The sequence below is a fragment of the Ictalurus furcatus genome, chromosome 15 (assembly GCF_023375685.1).
Source record: "Ictalurus furcatus strain D&B chromosome 15, Billie_1.0, whole genome shotgun sequence".
Taxonomy (NCBI): domain Eukaryota; kingdom Metazoa; phylum Chordata; class Actinopteri; order Siluriformes; family Ictaluridae; genus Ictalurus; species Ictalurus furcatus.
In genome coordinates, this window is record NC_071269.1 from 10,200,393 (window position 1) to 10,215,238 (window position 14,846).

Here is a 14,846-nt window from a genome sequence, read left to right on the forward strand (position 1 = left end):
TAGCACCAGCCACAGTCACTACCAAGAAGGAAGCTTCCTACTGTAGTCTTTCTGCATGTTAAACTACAATACAAAAAATAAAGGGTCATGGAATTTGGACACTTTGTGACTTATTATAAACATAATTTTGAAATATATTTACAATAGAGGCCAAGGGAAAATTCATTGCAGTTGTGAAGGTATAATATTAACTGAATGATTAACTCAGGGATTGAGGTTAGATTAGCTGTAGAGCAAAATGTCCATTTCTTCTCCAACCTGAGGAATTTAAATATGAATTTAAATGTTAGGTTATGTCAAGTATAATATCATTTATCATACATATACTATATATCAAGATTAAATATGAGCTTTTTTAAATTTATTTTCTTAACAATAAAATGTATCATTCTTAATTTTCCACATTTACTGTAATTGTTGAGAATGCTAGCACCACTGCCATGCATGTGTTTCAGTGTACTTTAATTGTTAAGTCTTGCTTGTATATGCATGCATTTTATAAAACATATTACATTTTCTACTTGGTATTTCTTCAAAATGAGAATAATTTTATATAAAAAAAAAGTGTTTCCAAAATCTGTGCTCAAAATTGAATCATGCATTAAATATTATGTATTGGAAAATAAGGAGCAGGCCAGGAGGAGACATCACACAATATTGTGTTGTGTGATGCATTACACAGTACATATCAGCATAAGTTTTTCAAAGTAGTGTGGATGCGCACACCCAAAGCAACCCGAAATTATTCATCAGCATTACTAATGTGTATCCTTGAGGCAGATTTCCAGATTGGAGAAATGTCCCACTCTTTACATTGAGTTCCTCCCACTCACAATGCTGTCTGATAAAGCACAGACTTTACCATATATTGTACAGTACCTCAGGCCTTGTAAAATCAAATATAGTGTTGGAAAAGAAGGAATAGAACCAAACCATTTTTAATTAAACAAATTATCCTAATGTGTGAAGATTTCATGCCAGCCCCCCACAATCCCCCATGGTACTGCTGTTTCATGAGCTGATCACACATATGCTTTGGATATACTTTGTACAGACCTTCAGTTGGTCAGCTTTGCTTTATATGTATTTTTCCAGGATCAGCTTAGTGCAACTGAATGTTTGTCTGTTCAAATAGAGTTTAGTATGTAAACTTTTGATCTTAATCTCAGTAATATAACTGTGTGAAAAACAATTTTAATGTTTTCTACCTAATCATAAAATTGTTAAATTTTTATTTTTGTAATAAAGTTGCATATTAAAGCAGTATGTTTGTGTTAACTGTTACAGTATGTGTCATATCACAGCAAACCACAGACTACAATTCCCAGCAGACCCATGGCCTACCAACACACATACACACACACACACACACACACACACAGAGTCACCCAGCTTCTGATTGAGCACACCTGGGCTCAGTCACTCACACACACACAGGACATTTTTAAAGAGACTCTCAGTCATGAGCACTTGTGAAGTATATGCTCAGTTGCCCTTTGTGTCTGATGTTTCCAAGCCTTTGTTTATTATTGCTTCTGGGTTTTTTTTTGTTAACACAGTTTGTTTATTGTTTCTGATTTCTGCCCTGCCTAGTCTAGTCTGTTTGGTGATTGCCTGACCTTTGTCTGCTTACTGATTTTGAACTTGCTTATTTGGATTTGGTTTATTCATTAAAGCTGCCTTACCTGCAACCTCTTCCGTATACACCTCCATTGCACACCCTTATGCAGTTTACAAAATTGTTTTGTCCCCTGATAATGTAAGAACAGCATGTGGAGAAAACATCCCACCTGACCGTTTTATGAGTCTGTTGCAGGCATAGTTCCTATCAGTTGCGTGTGTAAGGAGGATCAAATATTTTTTTTTAAATACCACAAATCAGCCCAGATCACTTGTAGGGGGTGTGTGTGTGTATATATATTATATAATACACACACACACACACACCTTTATGTTGCTCTAAAAAGCCAGGCTAGTTTTTCATTGCAAACCAGGTTAACCTGGGGTGATTTGTGGTATTATTAAAAAATATTTGATCCTCCTTATATAAATACAGTATCTCACAAAAGTGGGTACACACCTCACATTTTTGTAAATATTTGATTATATCTTTTCATGTGACAACACTGAAGAAATGACACTTTGCTACAATGTAAAGTAGTGAGTGTACAGCTTGTATAACAGTGTAAATTTGCTGTCCCCTCAAAATAACTCAACACACAGCCATTAATGTCTAAACCGCTGGCAACAAAAGTAAGTACACCCCTAAGTGAAAATGTCCAAATTGGGCCCATAGTGTCAATATTTTATGTGGCCACCATTATTTTCCAGCACTGCCTTAGCCCTCTTGGGCATGGAGTTCACCAGAGCTTCACAGGTTGCCACTGGAGTCCTCTTCCACTCCTCAATGACGACATCACGGAGCTGGTGGATATTAGAGACCTTGTGCTCCTCCACCTTCCGTTTGAGGATGCCCCACAGATGCTCAATAGGGTTTAGGTCTGGAGACATGCTTGGCCAGACCATCACCTTTACCCTCAGCTTCTTTAGCAAGGCAGTGCTCGTCTTGGAGGTGTGTTTGGGGTCGTTATCACGCTGGAATACATGCTGGGATCATGCTCTGCTTCAGTATGTCACAGTACATGTTGGCATTCATGGTTCCCTCAATGAACTGTAGCTCCCCAGTGCCGGCAGCACTCATGCAGCCCCAGACCATGACACTCCCACCACCATGCTTGACTGTAGGCAAGACACACTTGTCTTTGTACTCCTCACCTGGTTGCCGCCACACACGCTTGACACCATCTGAACCAAATAAGTTTATCTTGGTCTCATCAGACCACAGGACATGGTTCCAGTAATCCATGTGCTTAGTCTGCTTGTCTTCAGCAAATTGTTTGCGGGATTTCTTGTGCATCATCTTTAGAAGAGGCTTCCTTCTGGGATGCAGACCAATTTGGTGCAGTGTGCGGTGTATGGCCTGAGCACTGACAGGCTGACCCCCCACCCCTTCAACCTCTGCAGCAATGCTGGCAGCACTTATACGTCTATTTCCCAAAGACAACCTCTGGATATGACGCTGAGCACGTGCACTCAACTTCTTTGATCGACCATGGTGAGGCCTGTTCTGAGTGGAACCTATCCTGTTAAACCGCTGTATGCTCTTGGCCACCGTGCTGCAGCTCAGTGTCAGGGTCTTGGCAATCTTCTTATAGCCTAGGCCATCTTTATGTAGAGCAACAATTCTTTTTTTTCAGATCCTCAGAGAGTTCTTTGCCATGAGGTGCCATGGTGAACTTCCAGTGACCAGTATGAGGGAGTGTGAGAACACACCTGCTCCCCATTCACACCTGAGACCTTGTAACACTAACAAGTCACATGACACCGGGGAGGGAAAATGGCTAATTGGGCCCAATTTGGACATTTTCACTTAGGGGTGTACTCACTTTTGTTGCCAGCAGTTTAGACATTAATGGCTGTCTGTTGAGTTATTTTGAGGGGACAGCAAATTTAAACTGTTACACAAGCTGTACACTCACTACTTTACATTGTAGCAAAGTGTCATTTCTTCAGTGTTGTCACATGAAAAGATATAATCAAATATTTACAAAAATGTGAAGGGTGTACTCACTTTTGTGAGATACTGTATATATGAAAATGCTGTTTGTGTGCATCTCTTTTAATAATTTTTTTCAGCTTCTACAGTTTTGATAAAAGTTTAAAGAATAAGTATTTTGATAATTTTTTTACTAGCTAAGTTTTTTTTTATACATAAAGTTTTGTCCATTTTTACTCTTATTTTAAAAGACTTGTTTTCGCATTCTTATAATGTATATTCGAATGATTATGTACTGTGTATACCCGTGGCCTATTTCTAATTTAAATAAAAAGTAAATGCTCTCCAACATGGCCGATCAGGAGGACTCACCAGAGCTGAGTGATTATAACCATCTAACAGCATAATTGTGGCATCTAAAAAAAAACGAGCAACATTATGGGTCATAAATTCTTTATTTTAAGGGAAGGCATTTTCACCAGTGTTTCCTGCATCACTACCGAATGCACAGCTAAACCAGAGTTGTGAGTTTGCAGTAAATTGAGTGTGGTGAGATTAAAAGACCGTGTCATGAAAAGATGGCATTGGCAAGAAAGTGTTGTCCTCGTGGGCTGCATGCCAAAACACAGAGTTTCCAGTGTTTTCCAATTCACAGGCTAATGGCACTTATGATTACATTCTTTAAGCCAGTGGTCACCAACCCTGTTCCTCAAGATTTACCTTCCTGAAGACTTTAGCTCCAACCATATTTGTGCCCACCACACCATCTAATCATTGCCTTAAGAAGTTCTAGATCAACTAAAACAGATGTGTTAGATTTTGGTTGGAGATGAAACCTGCAGGGAGGTAGATCTCAAGGAAGAGGGTTGGTGACCACTTTCGCAGAGTTTTTTGTGATTGTTACGGCCATAAATGCTTGATTTTGCTGTATCAAAATTTGCCGCGTTCTTTTGTGCTTTTTTTTTTTTTCTTCAGAAAACTACATTGTTGGTTAAATTGCCATAGCACAAAATTGTTTTGCACTGTGTTTCACAGTGATGCTTGTTGGTAAATGCAACCTTTTAGCTCTATTCATGTTTGACATACGTATAACGTTAATTGTTTTCTTTTAGATGTTGTTACAATGTTACAAAGATGTTGTTACAAAGTTCGATGGTTAGTGCCACTCACCTGTCATGATTCCTCCTGATCGGCCGGGTTTGAGAGCCTTTATAATATGTGTGTTTGGTGCAATATTACTCTGTTCCGGCCATGATTATAAAACAAAATGAGAATGGTTTGAGCGAGAACATTACGATTGGTTAGTGCAATGTACCTGTTATCCGACTGGCTTCAGCAGACGCTGGCTGGAGTCCACCTATTTGTGGATTTGTGTGCACGTCTTGATGCTAGAAATGCTTGTAATTCACAAATGCACAGGAAGCGATAATTTCAAACACAGGAAGAGTTGTTTCAAAAATTTCCAGTAAAAATTTTTGAAATGAATAGAGCAGATTGGGATGATCACTTCTCTGCTGCCTGTCGCACTGGTTTAACGTCATCAGTCAAGACAGCCCAGGGGCAGTATAAATTTGTGTTTTAGCTCAACATTTATATGTTGTAAGTTTATATTAAATGTGTAGACTTAGATTTAATACATACATACACACACACACACATTTTATATATATATATATATATATATATATATATATAATGTGTGTGAGAGAGAGAGAGATTTAAATATTACATTTAAAATTAAGATTTAGACAAAACATTTAGATTTATCTTTGACGTATATTTTTAAGTAATAAAATTATAATTAAAAACAGAATAAAGCTTATTTATGTAAATCTTGCAAAATTTGTTTTTGTAGTTAAACTTGACAAAATTGGGCTGTTTTTTGTTAGCGTACACGTTTTATATTATAAACGGCACCCCATAAGCTAGACACATGTAGCCTGTGTTTAGACGCCTTGCAAAGGTCTGTATAATATAACTGATCTAGACTACTTCAAAAATAAGGAATTTGTTTTTACTATGTCATGATATGTAAAAGTGCACTGAAATTAAACTTTTTTTGTTTTGTTAAACATCTAAGGTTCTGCACGCAGTAGAGAGTTGTATCAATGCTTGTTGTTTCTCAGCAGTTAGCACCGGCCGGCAAAATCAGAGACACACCCCCCCATCACTCGCTGAAAAGAAGCAGACTGACATTTTCCAAATCATCCAATCAGCAACCGCTGTTCAGTGGCCTCGTGCCAAAATAGAATTTTTCTCTAAGGCATAAACCAATTAGAATCAATGGGAGGCGGGGCTACGCGAAATCACGCCCGGCTGCACGGGCAGTGGAGAGTGGGCGTGGCGTTGGTTCTTGCTGGGGGAGAAAAGCAAAACAATCATTTCAGCTTTTCCTTTTACCAGCTGCATTTTGTGTGGTTTTAGACGTAGTGCGATTTAGTGTCTCCGTCGAAAAACTGGGCTTTGTAGACAGGACACTAATTTTAAATGTATCTTTCCTTGCTGGGTTGTAAAATCTGTCGACATCTTATCCGTCTTTAGATCCACTTGGCCTGTTTGAAAATGACTTCGAAGCGCCTCCTCGATAAGAAACCAGCCGGTGTGAGAGGGACCGGCGCCGGTAACTTCGTGTATGGGGGAAATTACTGCACTAAACACAACGAGCATTTTTCAGCGAAGACTGGCGGAATCAGAACAGGAAAGAAGTCACCCGTAACGGTTAACGGGTTTGACACCCAAATAGTGGATACCTGCTCCCTGCAAGAGTCTAGCAAAGAAACCTGTCCTAATGGAAACCCGTTGGCTTCAGGTCCAGAGAAGCACTACACCAAAAAAAAGGTGAGTAATCTTAAGTAGCCTAAACATGCCCGACTGTTACTGTAGTATTGTGCATGTATCTGGTGTACAGAAAACTGCACATAAAGATCAACATTTCTCCTTAAAACTACACAGTCGTGTCACAAAGTGCTTAAAAAAAGTCAGCGGTTGTTTATCAATAACACGATGTTGACAATTATTTTCTTTACTAAAGCACAGTTGCAAGTGATATGCGTTTGTTTTAAGATGGCGACTTATACTTGTTCAAAGTTTAAGGAGAGGAAAAGAGGGCCGGACAGCCTCTCCCCTCCCCCATACTGAGCTCCATGCCGGTAGCTGCTCCTTGCACACGTAGAACTGAGAGGCAAAAGTGTTTCATAACAATTTCTGGGTGGCACTAATCATCGGATAGAGCGTTGCATGCGTGTTTTAACTTATTTAGACTGAAAATGTGCGTGTTGGTCAAGTTTGTCGTTTTGTATAGTAGCTTCTGTAGGCGTCACGCCCCCTCAGACTAAGAATGCAGCATCTGCCTTACCCGCCCTAACCGCCAGGGGCAATGCGAATCGCTCAGAAACTTTCTTGTAAAAATGCTCACGCGTGCCTAGGCCTACCAACAGTCACGAAATTACTGATGATGCAGTATTCGCAACATATGATTCTGTCATACAGTCCCATCTGTGGGAAATTATATTACCTTGTGCCTAGTGTTACCGGAATAGACTCCTGATCCAGCTCCTGTAAAGTGGTTACTGAAAATGAATCAATGAGTGACTTCTGTCATCCATCCATCCATCCTTTTCTTCTTGATTCAGAAACATGTTGGACCACTTGTACACTATATGGAGCTCTGTGTTTAGTAACAACTTGTTACTACAGTCAGAGCTGTAGTACAGTAAGTTTATCTCAAAGCTATCCATAAGTATCTCAAGTTCCCTTTTGCTGCTGTGAGTGTATTTTTCTTATGTTCATGTTCTAGTATGTTTTCTGGAGAATGCTGTGGGACTCCTTGGTGCCTGCTAGCTTTGTTTCCCTAGTCAGTAGTGCTAGATTCATTACCTTCACTTATTAGCAGTAGTGATACCTACTGCTAATAAGTGTACCTTTTAATAAGTGTACCTCTGATTCGTCTTTCTTGCTGGAATTTCTTCTGAGCATTCACACTAACAACCACCCCTGGAGTTTTTTTAAAGGCTGATATTGACCAGAAGATGAACTGCCATGTTTAAACTGATAGTTCACCCAAAAATGAAAATTCTGTCATCAGTTACTCACCCTCAAGTCTTTTGTTCGACCTGAGGGTGAGTAATTGATAGGGGTGGGGGAAAAAAATCGATTCACTTACAAATTACAATTTTTTAAAATGATTTTGAGATCGATTTTTTTTCTCAGAATCGATATATTCATATTAAATTGCTTTATTTTAGTCTTTGCTTATAGACGAGGTGGAGAGAAGTTACCGTTTTTATTCCAGCAGAGGGTGAAATGTATTTGTAGTTATCTATGAATATTACGTGACGTCATATCCGTTTCAATCTGACATTAGAAGTTCCGGCAGTCTCCCACATATTGATAGAGGCTCCCTTATGCCCACAAATTAAATACAATATACTGGAAATCAATTTTTTTAATGAGTGCGCATGATCAAGAGTCCAGAATATTTCTAATGGTAGATGCAGAGAGAGCAAGTAACAAGACGTAGCGAGAGGGTGACAGAGAGCGTATCCTGATTCGTTTCTCTTTCTGCTAACTAGACCTATCAGTTTTCTCTGTGGGTTTGCTTTACAGTCGACCTCTCTCTCTCTTCACTTCATCCATCAGTTCAGTGTGCCACTATGGTTCAATTACACTGTAGTGTCCAAAAAAAGAAAATACGAAACGCATTTCACCCCAAACTACACTAAAGTGTACCCCTGCTTAATAGGGGTGTCAAATCGCTTTGGTCGCTGCACTGTTTGCAACAACAACCTTTTAATTGCACATGGTGAGGTAAATGATTGTAAAAGACATATTGAGGTGAGTTTAACAGGTGTCATTTGTTCATGCGTGTACCCGCCTTGTTCCCGATGCTCCAGGTTTGACCGTGACCCTGAAGGAAGGATAAGTGGTATAGAAGATGGATGGATGGATGGGATGTCTGCTAGTGATAAAAAAGCAAACAAAAATTGCAGCACATTGCAATATTGAATCGCAATGCTTGTAGAATTGCAGTTCTTAAAAATCACAATACATATCGATTCGGCACCCAAGTATCATGATAGTATTGATTCGGTATATAAGCGTATCGTCCCAGCTTTAGTAATTGATGACAGAATTTTCTTTTTTTTTGTGTGTGAACTATCCCTTTAATTCTGGACTCTATAGCAGCCAAAAAGGAGTCTTGATAGACCGCTGTCAGCTTGCATGCACTGCTGACAGGTTCTAAAATAGCTATGACAACCACCCTCAAAATGGCAGTGACCCAAGTGGGATTGAAATGTGATGTGCAGCCTACTGCATTGATTACACTCTTTTGCACAGCATTGGTTGTGAATTCACTATGCCACAGTGCAAGAATTTAAAGGAGGTTTTGGACAAATGACTCAGCTACACAGGTTCTAGCTTGATGTTACATGCTTTAGCTAGGCTGACTGATCACAAACAGGTCAGCATGGGTTAGCCACATCCCTACAGTTGATGGTCTCAGCAGATGAAGCTCTACACCCAGATGTGTGCTTTCTAGAAGCTAAATGCAGACATATTGATGGTGTTCATTGAGAATTCCTGATATTGCACTGTGTGTGGAATGCACTAGTAATATGTTAGCCATTCTACTGCTAGCATTGAAATTAAAACTCCCAGCTGCAGATGTTGATCCCAGTATGAGGGAGGTGATTGGCACATTGCTTTGGAAAGCAGGACACCTAGCCCAGTGGCCCTCTGACAACTTCTTTTTACTTGGTGCCAAAGATGCCCTGAAAGAGAGAGTGCAGTTTTCAGATCACAAACCAGCATGGCCATACAGACTAGCCATGCGACACCTTTAGACATTATTATTAGGGGTTCAAGTGTGAAGTGCTGAAGCCCTATTGTTTTTGTAAGTATTATTATTATTATTATTATTATTATTATACATTCTTATATTGGCTTGAGAAATACTGTTCTGGTTTATAAGATTATTATTATTATTAGCGTTGTTTGTGAATATATGCGCTACGGATGGGCTTATTGAGGAGAGGTGTGGTATGACTTTTATAAGCGATCTGACTTACGGTGTTCGAACTGCGAACAAAAAAATTGCATGTTTTTGGTAAATAGAGAATGAATGGAGAATAAAACATGGGTGTCACAGTTCCCATTTGGGAACTGATCCTACGTGCATGTCACATGCAATTACCCATCAGCAGTCTCAATACACACTAATGTAAAATGAGTCTAGCGGAGCAAAAGAGGCATAAACTAATTACCGAACTACTGCAGCCATGTCATACATCAAAACGATCGGCTCAGTGAGGAGAATTGCATTACGGGGATGACAATACCCTCAACTCAGTGTGCAGTAATGTGTTATTGGTATTTTAGTGACGTCACATACATGATCACCCCCAAAATAAGTGGAATCACAAAAGTACAGCAACAAATACATGTGACATATCCAAAAACTCAGCTCAATGAGGAGAATTGCATTATGGGTATTATACTGACGTCACGTGATGTCTCGTGCACGTTAACTCCCAAAATAAGTTGAATCACAAAAGTACCGCAACATAGACATGTACAGGGTTGGGAGACTTACTTTAAAAATGTATTCCATTACTGTTACAAATTACTTCGTAAAAAATTTAATCAGTAACGTAATCCAAATATCACAATACGAAAGTAATGTAATCTGATTTCTTTTGGATTATGTCAATGTCACGTATTTAAAGAAAGTCAAGAGAAAAGCAGTATGATGGAAAATACTTTTATTTGGCGCTTATTTTAGAGCTTAAAAACATGTTCAGTGTTTGGATTTGTTTTAAATAAAATAAATAAATTTGTTGCTCATGTGAGTCACAACTGGCAAGAAAGAACCAGAACTATAATCATGCAGCTATCTATATTCTGTTGTGTTAAAAGCAGGGCTCCAGACAAAAAAATCTATTAAGGAGCAATTGGCTCCTATAAGAAAAAAAAAACAGGTGCCAAATGATTTTTTTAAATTTTTTTTAAAGTGCCACATAAGAATGAACTTGTGTTTAAAATTTATAAAACACTTACTTAGTCATCCTGTCATGTATGTACATCTGGCCTCCTTTTACAGTGTTAGCATTTCCTTCCAAGTTCACTTAAAGTGGGAACTGAACATCTTTTCCAACTTGAGAACTATATACAGTCACAAAGAATTGTTCTTTACAGAGAATCTGTGCCAGTGGCACTGACCATAATTATGTTGGTATCACTTGGTCACTGAGTGTAGTTTGGCCTCCTCCTCTGTTTTGGAGAAAGCCAGTGTGTTACACATGGTTCAGGATCCAACTGTTCAAGTGATGGGCCCTCTGTGCTGATCCTGATGAAGTCTTCCAAGGTTGAATTGTGTACTTTTGATCTTATCCTGAGCTGAAAAGTTCACACTGAGCAGCCAAAATTGGTTGGACAAGCAGTATCTCAACTAGATGCATTCTGCTCAAAGCACATGCTGTGTCGTTGTCATACGTCTTGCACACATCCAGTCAATTTTTCTTCATTAGTAATATCTGAGAGGTAAATTTTATTTTTAGCTTCTCCCATTCGGTCTGGTCTAGTAATTCACATGCACGAGACACTGCTTGTGCTAACAGTGTTTTTTCTGGAGCACTCTGTGATTACATGGTCACAAGCTTTTTTATGCTTTTGACTATCGCCTGTTTTCTCACAGTCTCTTTCTTGAAATGGTTTGTTTGGGTAATGAAAACCGTTTTCCCCACTATTTCTCTGCCTGCTTTGGACTAAAAGTCACAAAACATTTTCTGTGTGCAGTGATCAAACCTGAGCCATGCAAACTCTTGAATCCAAGAAGTCTTAAAGTGGTTGCACTTTTTACTTGGGCGTTCACTAATTGACACGGAAAGATGATTTTCTGCATCTCTGTCGTTTTCTATCTTTCTCATGCTGGCACAGCTGGAGCCTGCTTTTTTATTAGCAGGTGTGCCATCAGCATTGGTGCTTGACAGAGATGAGGATTGTTTGAAAAAGTCAGGTATTTTTTGTTTTGACGCAGAAAGCTGATCCTCGCTTTCTGGATGATTTTTTTATTCATTCAAGCTCTGACCATGGTGCTGGAAGGAACAGTTGAAGACTATTCTGGCCTTCCCATTATGATGCACCATGTGACGTGGAATAAACCAGAATTCTGTGGTCTTGTCTGACTCCTCTGATGATCTCTTCACAATGTAGCCTGCAGATTCAAGCTTTCAAATTTCAGAGCAGTAGGTTTTAACCTGCTCTGGATTCTTTGCTAGCTTTCTCTTGATATTTCTGAGACTTGGGAGCGCAGCCTCTTTGTCTTCATGGAGCAAGATGATAGGAGTATACCTTGGTGTAAGCAGTGGTGTAGCGTACTGCTGAACATGTTCACTCTGACTGTAGCAGACTGTAAGAGGTTATAGGATTATTGGTCCTGCTTTGATCTTGTGATCAGCCTTTCACTGTATGGCAAGGTATCGATTTGCCATAAGAGCACCACATGTTGATATAGCTCATGATGTAGTGGAGTTGTCATAATGTGCAGACATTGTTGCTGGCCTCTAGGGGGCTGAATCGGACACATTGGGCCTTGTAGTATCCAACCAAGCTTGTTCCCTTGCGTATAGGCTGGTGGGAGTCAGGGGGTGTGGCATATGGGACCCTATGAGGAGTAGGGGTTTTACTCTCTCTACATGTAGTAGTGGTAGACCTTTCATGTGACAATATGCTTTTTGGAGCGCTGCCACAGGGTAATTGTGTTCAGCAAGATATAGACCAGAGGCAGTAAAGGCATTACGGATTACGACATACCTCTTTGTTGGTTTGGTGATGGGAGAAACCGCCAAGGTTACTGTGGACCCTTCAAGTTGTGTATGACTTTGTTGGATTGTCTGTAGAGGGAGCACCTTTGGAGTTCCATTTAGCTTAAGCTGCTGAATTACTGGAGGTAGGACCATGGTTCTGTCATAGCCGTCATCAAGAACAGCATGGGCTTCCATTGATTGACCACCATTGTGCAAGAGAACTTTGACAACTTGAAGCATAACTTAGCTTGTGTAAGTTCAGAGGGCTTGGCAGTAGAGATGAAATGGTTACCGATTTCACAACAAACCACAATAAAATTCCCTGATGGTTAGTATTACCGTGTGTCACATTTAAGCATCACTAAAACCGTGCGCGATTATCGTGATTTGTAACACTCTCAGTAAATGCTGTTTTCACACACCCTGCACACAGGCGCAGCATGCAACATTGTTTTTTGAAAACAGACGCTAAAATTAAAAACTGAACACGTCTGCTCAATTCAGCATGTGCCCAATGAGTCAGAGTCACAGCACAGATCAGTGGGAGTCAGATTTAATTTATCACGTAACAAAAGTGAGGTGAGGTGACTGACAGGAAGAGTGAGGCGAGCTGACTGACAAGACGACGGCGGAAGCATTGGTTTAATATAAGCACGTTTGTCGTTGTACTGTTTTGTTGTGGTTTTTCATTAAGAATAATAATGAACCCACCATTCACACAATTGCCACTAATTTGAAAGCGAACGTGAAATGCGCACAGCCACACAGGCATTCGTAAACAATTTAAAAGCGAGGGGGAAAAGAGGGAACACCGCCAATGAAGTGCCAAAGCCAGCTTTCGCAGCAACTTTCTTCTGCCAATCTCTGCAGACAGGGTTTCCATCTTCTTTTAAGTTTCCCTCAGCATTTTTATCAAATCCAAAATATGACCACACATCGGATTTGGTCCTCTTGGAAGGTTGGAAATTCTCCCGAGGGCTGTTCTGCCATGTTCTCTAACTGAACGAAATGATTTTTATTACTATAAAAAAGCAAAACGACAGTGGGGGTGGTGCCGTGTGGGCAGGTGATGTAATCGGTGTATGGCCTAACACCGTGTAGCACCAGGAACACTGGCTATCACAGCAAGCCTATTGAAAATCATCCATCACTTTATAGTCAAATATAAAACCTGTTTAAATTATTTCAGTGTGTGTATCGGTACATTTTGTACATTTTCAGCACATTTTAACAATATCATGATAAATACTGATAACCGTAATAGTTTTGGTCACAATAATCGTGATATGAAATTTTCACACCATTACATCTCTACTTGGCAGCTGTCTCAGATGTGTTGACCGCTCTCGTGGTGTGGTTCCCTTCCCATATGACTTTGTGGTGTCAGACTGAAACGGAGAGAATAAAGTTTTTATTTGCATTTTTTTTTCAGAATTATGGAATTAATCATTAATTTATGAGAATGCATAAAAGGCAGAACTATTGGTATCGGTTATCAGTATTGGCCGATATCACTCTAAATAATCCGTTGTCTGTATCGGCTGAGAAATTTAGTATTGGTGCATCTCTACTTATTATGTGATTGGGCACTGAAAAATCCAGTTGGTTAAGTTTAGCAAGCAGAATTTTCCCTTATTCATCCATAATGGTTTTCTTCAGCTGTGCAACTGTATGGGACCCTTTGTTGCCCTATTTTGTGCTTCATAATGCCCCACACATTCTGAATCTGAGACAGGTCAGGACTGCAGGCAGGCCATGCTAGTACCCGCACTCTCTGCTTACGCAGTCATGTACTTATAATTCAGGCAGAATGTGGTTTGGCGTTGTCCTGCTCTGGATGGCATCATATGTTTCTCCAAAATGTGTACATATCTTTCTGCATTAATGTTGCCCTCACAGATGCCATGGGCACTGATACACTCCCATACCATGACAGACGCTGGCTTTTGGACCTGACGCTAATATCAGCTTGGATGGTCCTTTTCCTCTTTGGTCTGGAGAACACAGCGGCTGTTTTGTCCAAAAACTATTTGAAATGTTGACTCGTCGGACCACAAAACACTATTCCACTGTGTTACTGTCCATCTCAGATGAGAGCGAGCCCCGAGAAGTTGGCGGCGCTTCTGGACAGTGTTGATGTATGGCTTCTGCTTTGCATAGTAAAGCCTTAACTTGCATCTGAAGTTAAGTAGTGGTTTTCGGCCTTGCCATTTACGCACCGAGATTTGACTGAATTCTTTGAATCTTTTCATTATATTGCGCACTGTAGAAGGTGAAATGCCCAAAATCCTACCGGGAATGTTGATTTTCAACGTGTTGGATTATCATCTGTTGGCAGATTGGCAAGTCTTGTCCCTTCCTTGCTCTTGAAGGACTAGGCCTTTTTTGGAGGCTCCTTCTATACTATGATTAGACGATTGCCTCACCTGTTTCACATCACCTTCTTATTTCAACTTGTCTATTGCTAAATTGCCCCTGTCCCAACT

The 14,846-nt window shown here is 39.9% G+C and overlaps 1 protein-coding gene across 6 annotated transcripts in view; it reads left to right on the top strand.

Annotated features, from left to right (window-relative positions):
• The first annotated feature begins 5,449 nt into the window (after positions 1 to 5,449).
• slc2a4rg (SLC2A4 regulator) overlaps positions 5,450 to 14,846 on the top strand; it is a 100,123-nt gene continuing 90,726 nt past the window's right edge. For all 6 annotated transcript variants that reach the window (XR_008387891.1, XR_008387892.1, XR_008387890.1 and 3 more), the window contains exon 1: positions 5,450 to 6,394. Coding sequence is in view for 3 of the 6 variants with exons in the window: in XM_053643067.1 (XP_053499042.1) it covers positions 6,119 to 6,394 (276 nt within the window). In the remaining 3 variants the exon portion in view is untranslated. The remainder of the gene's footprint in view (positions 6,395 to 14,846) is intronic.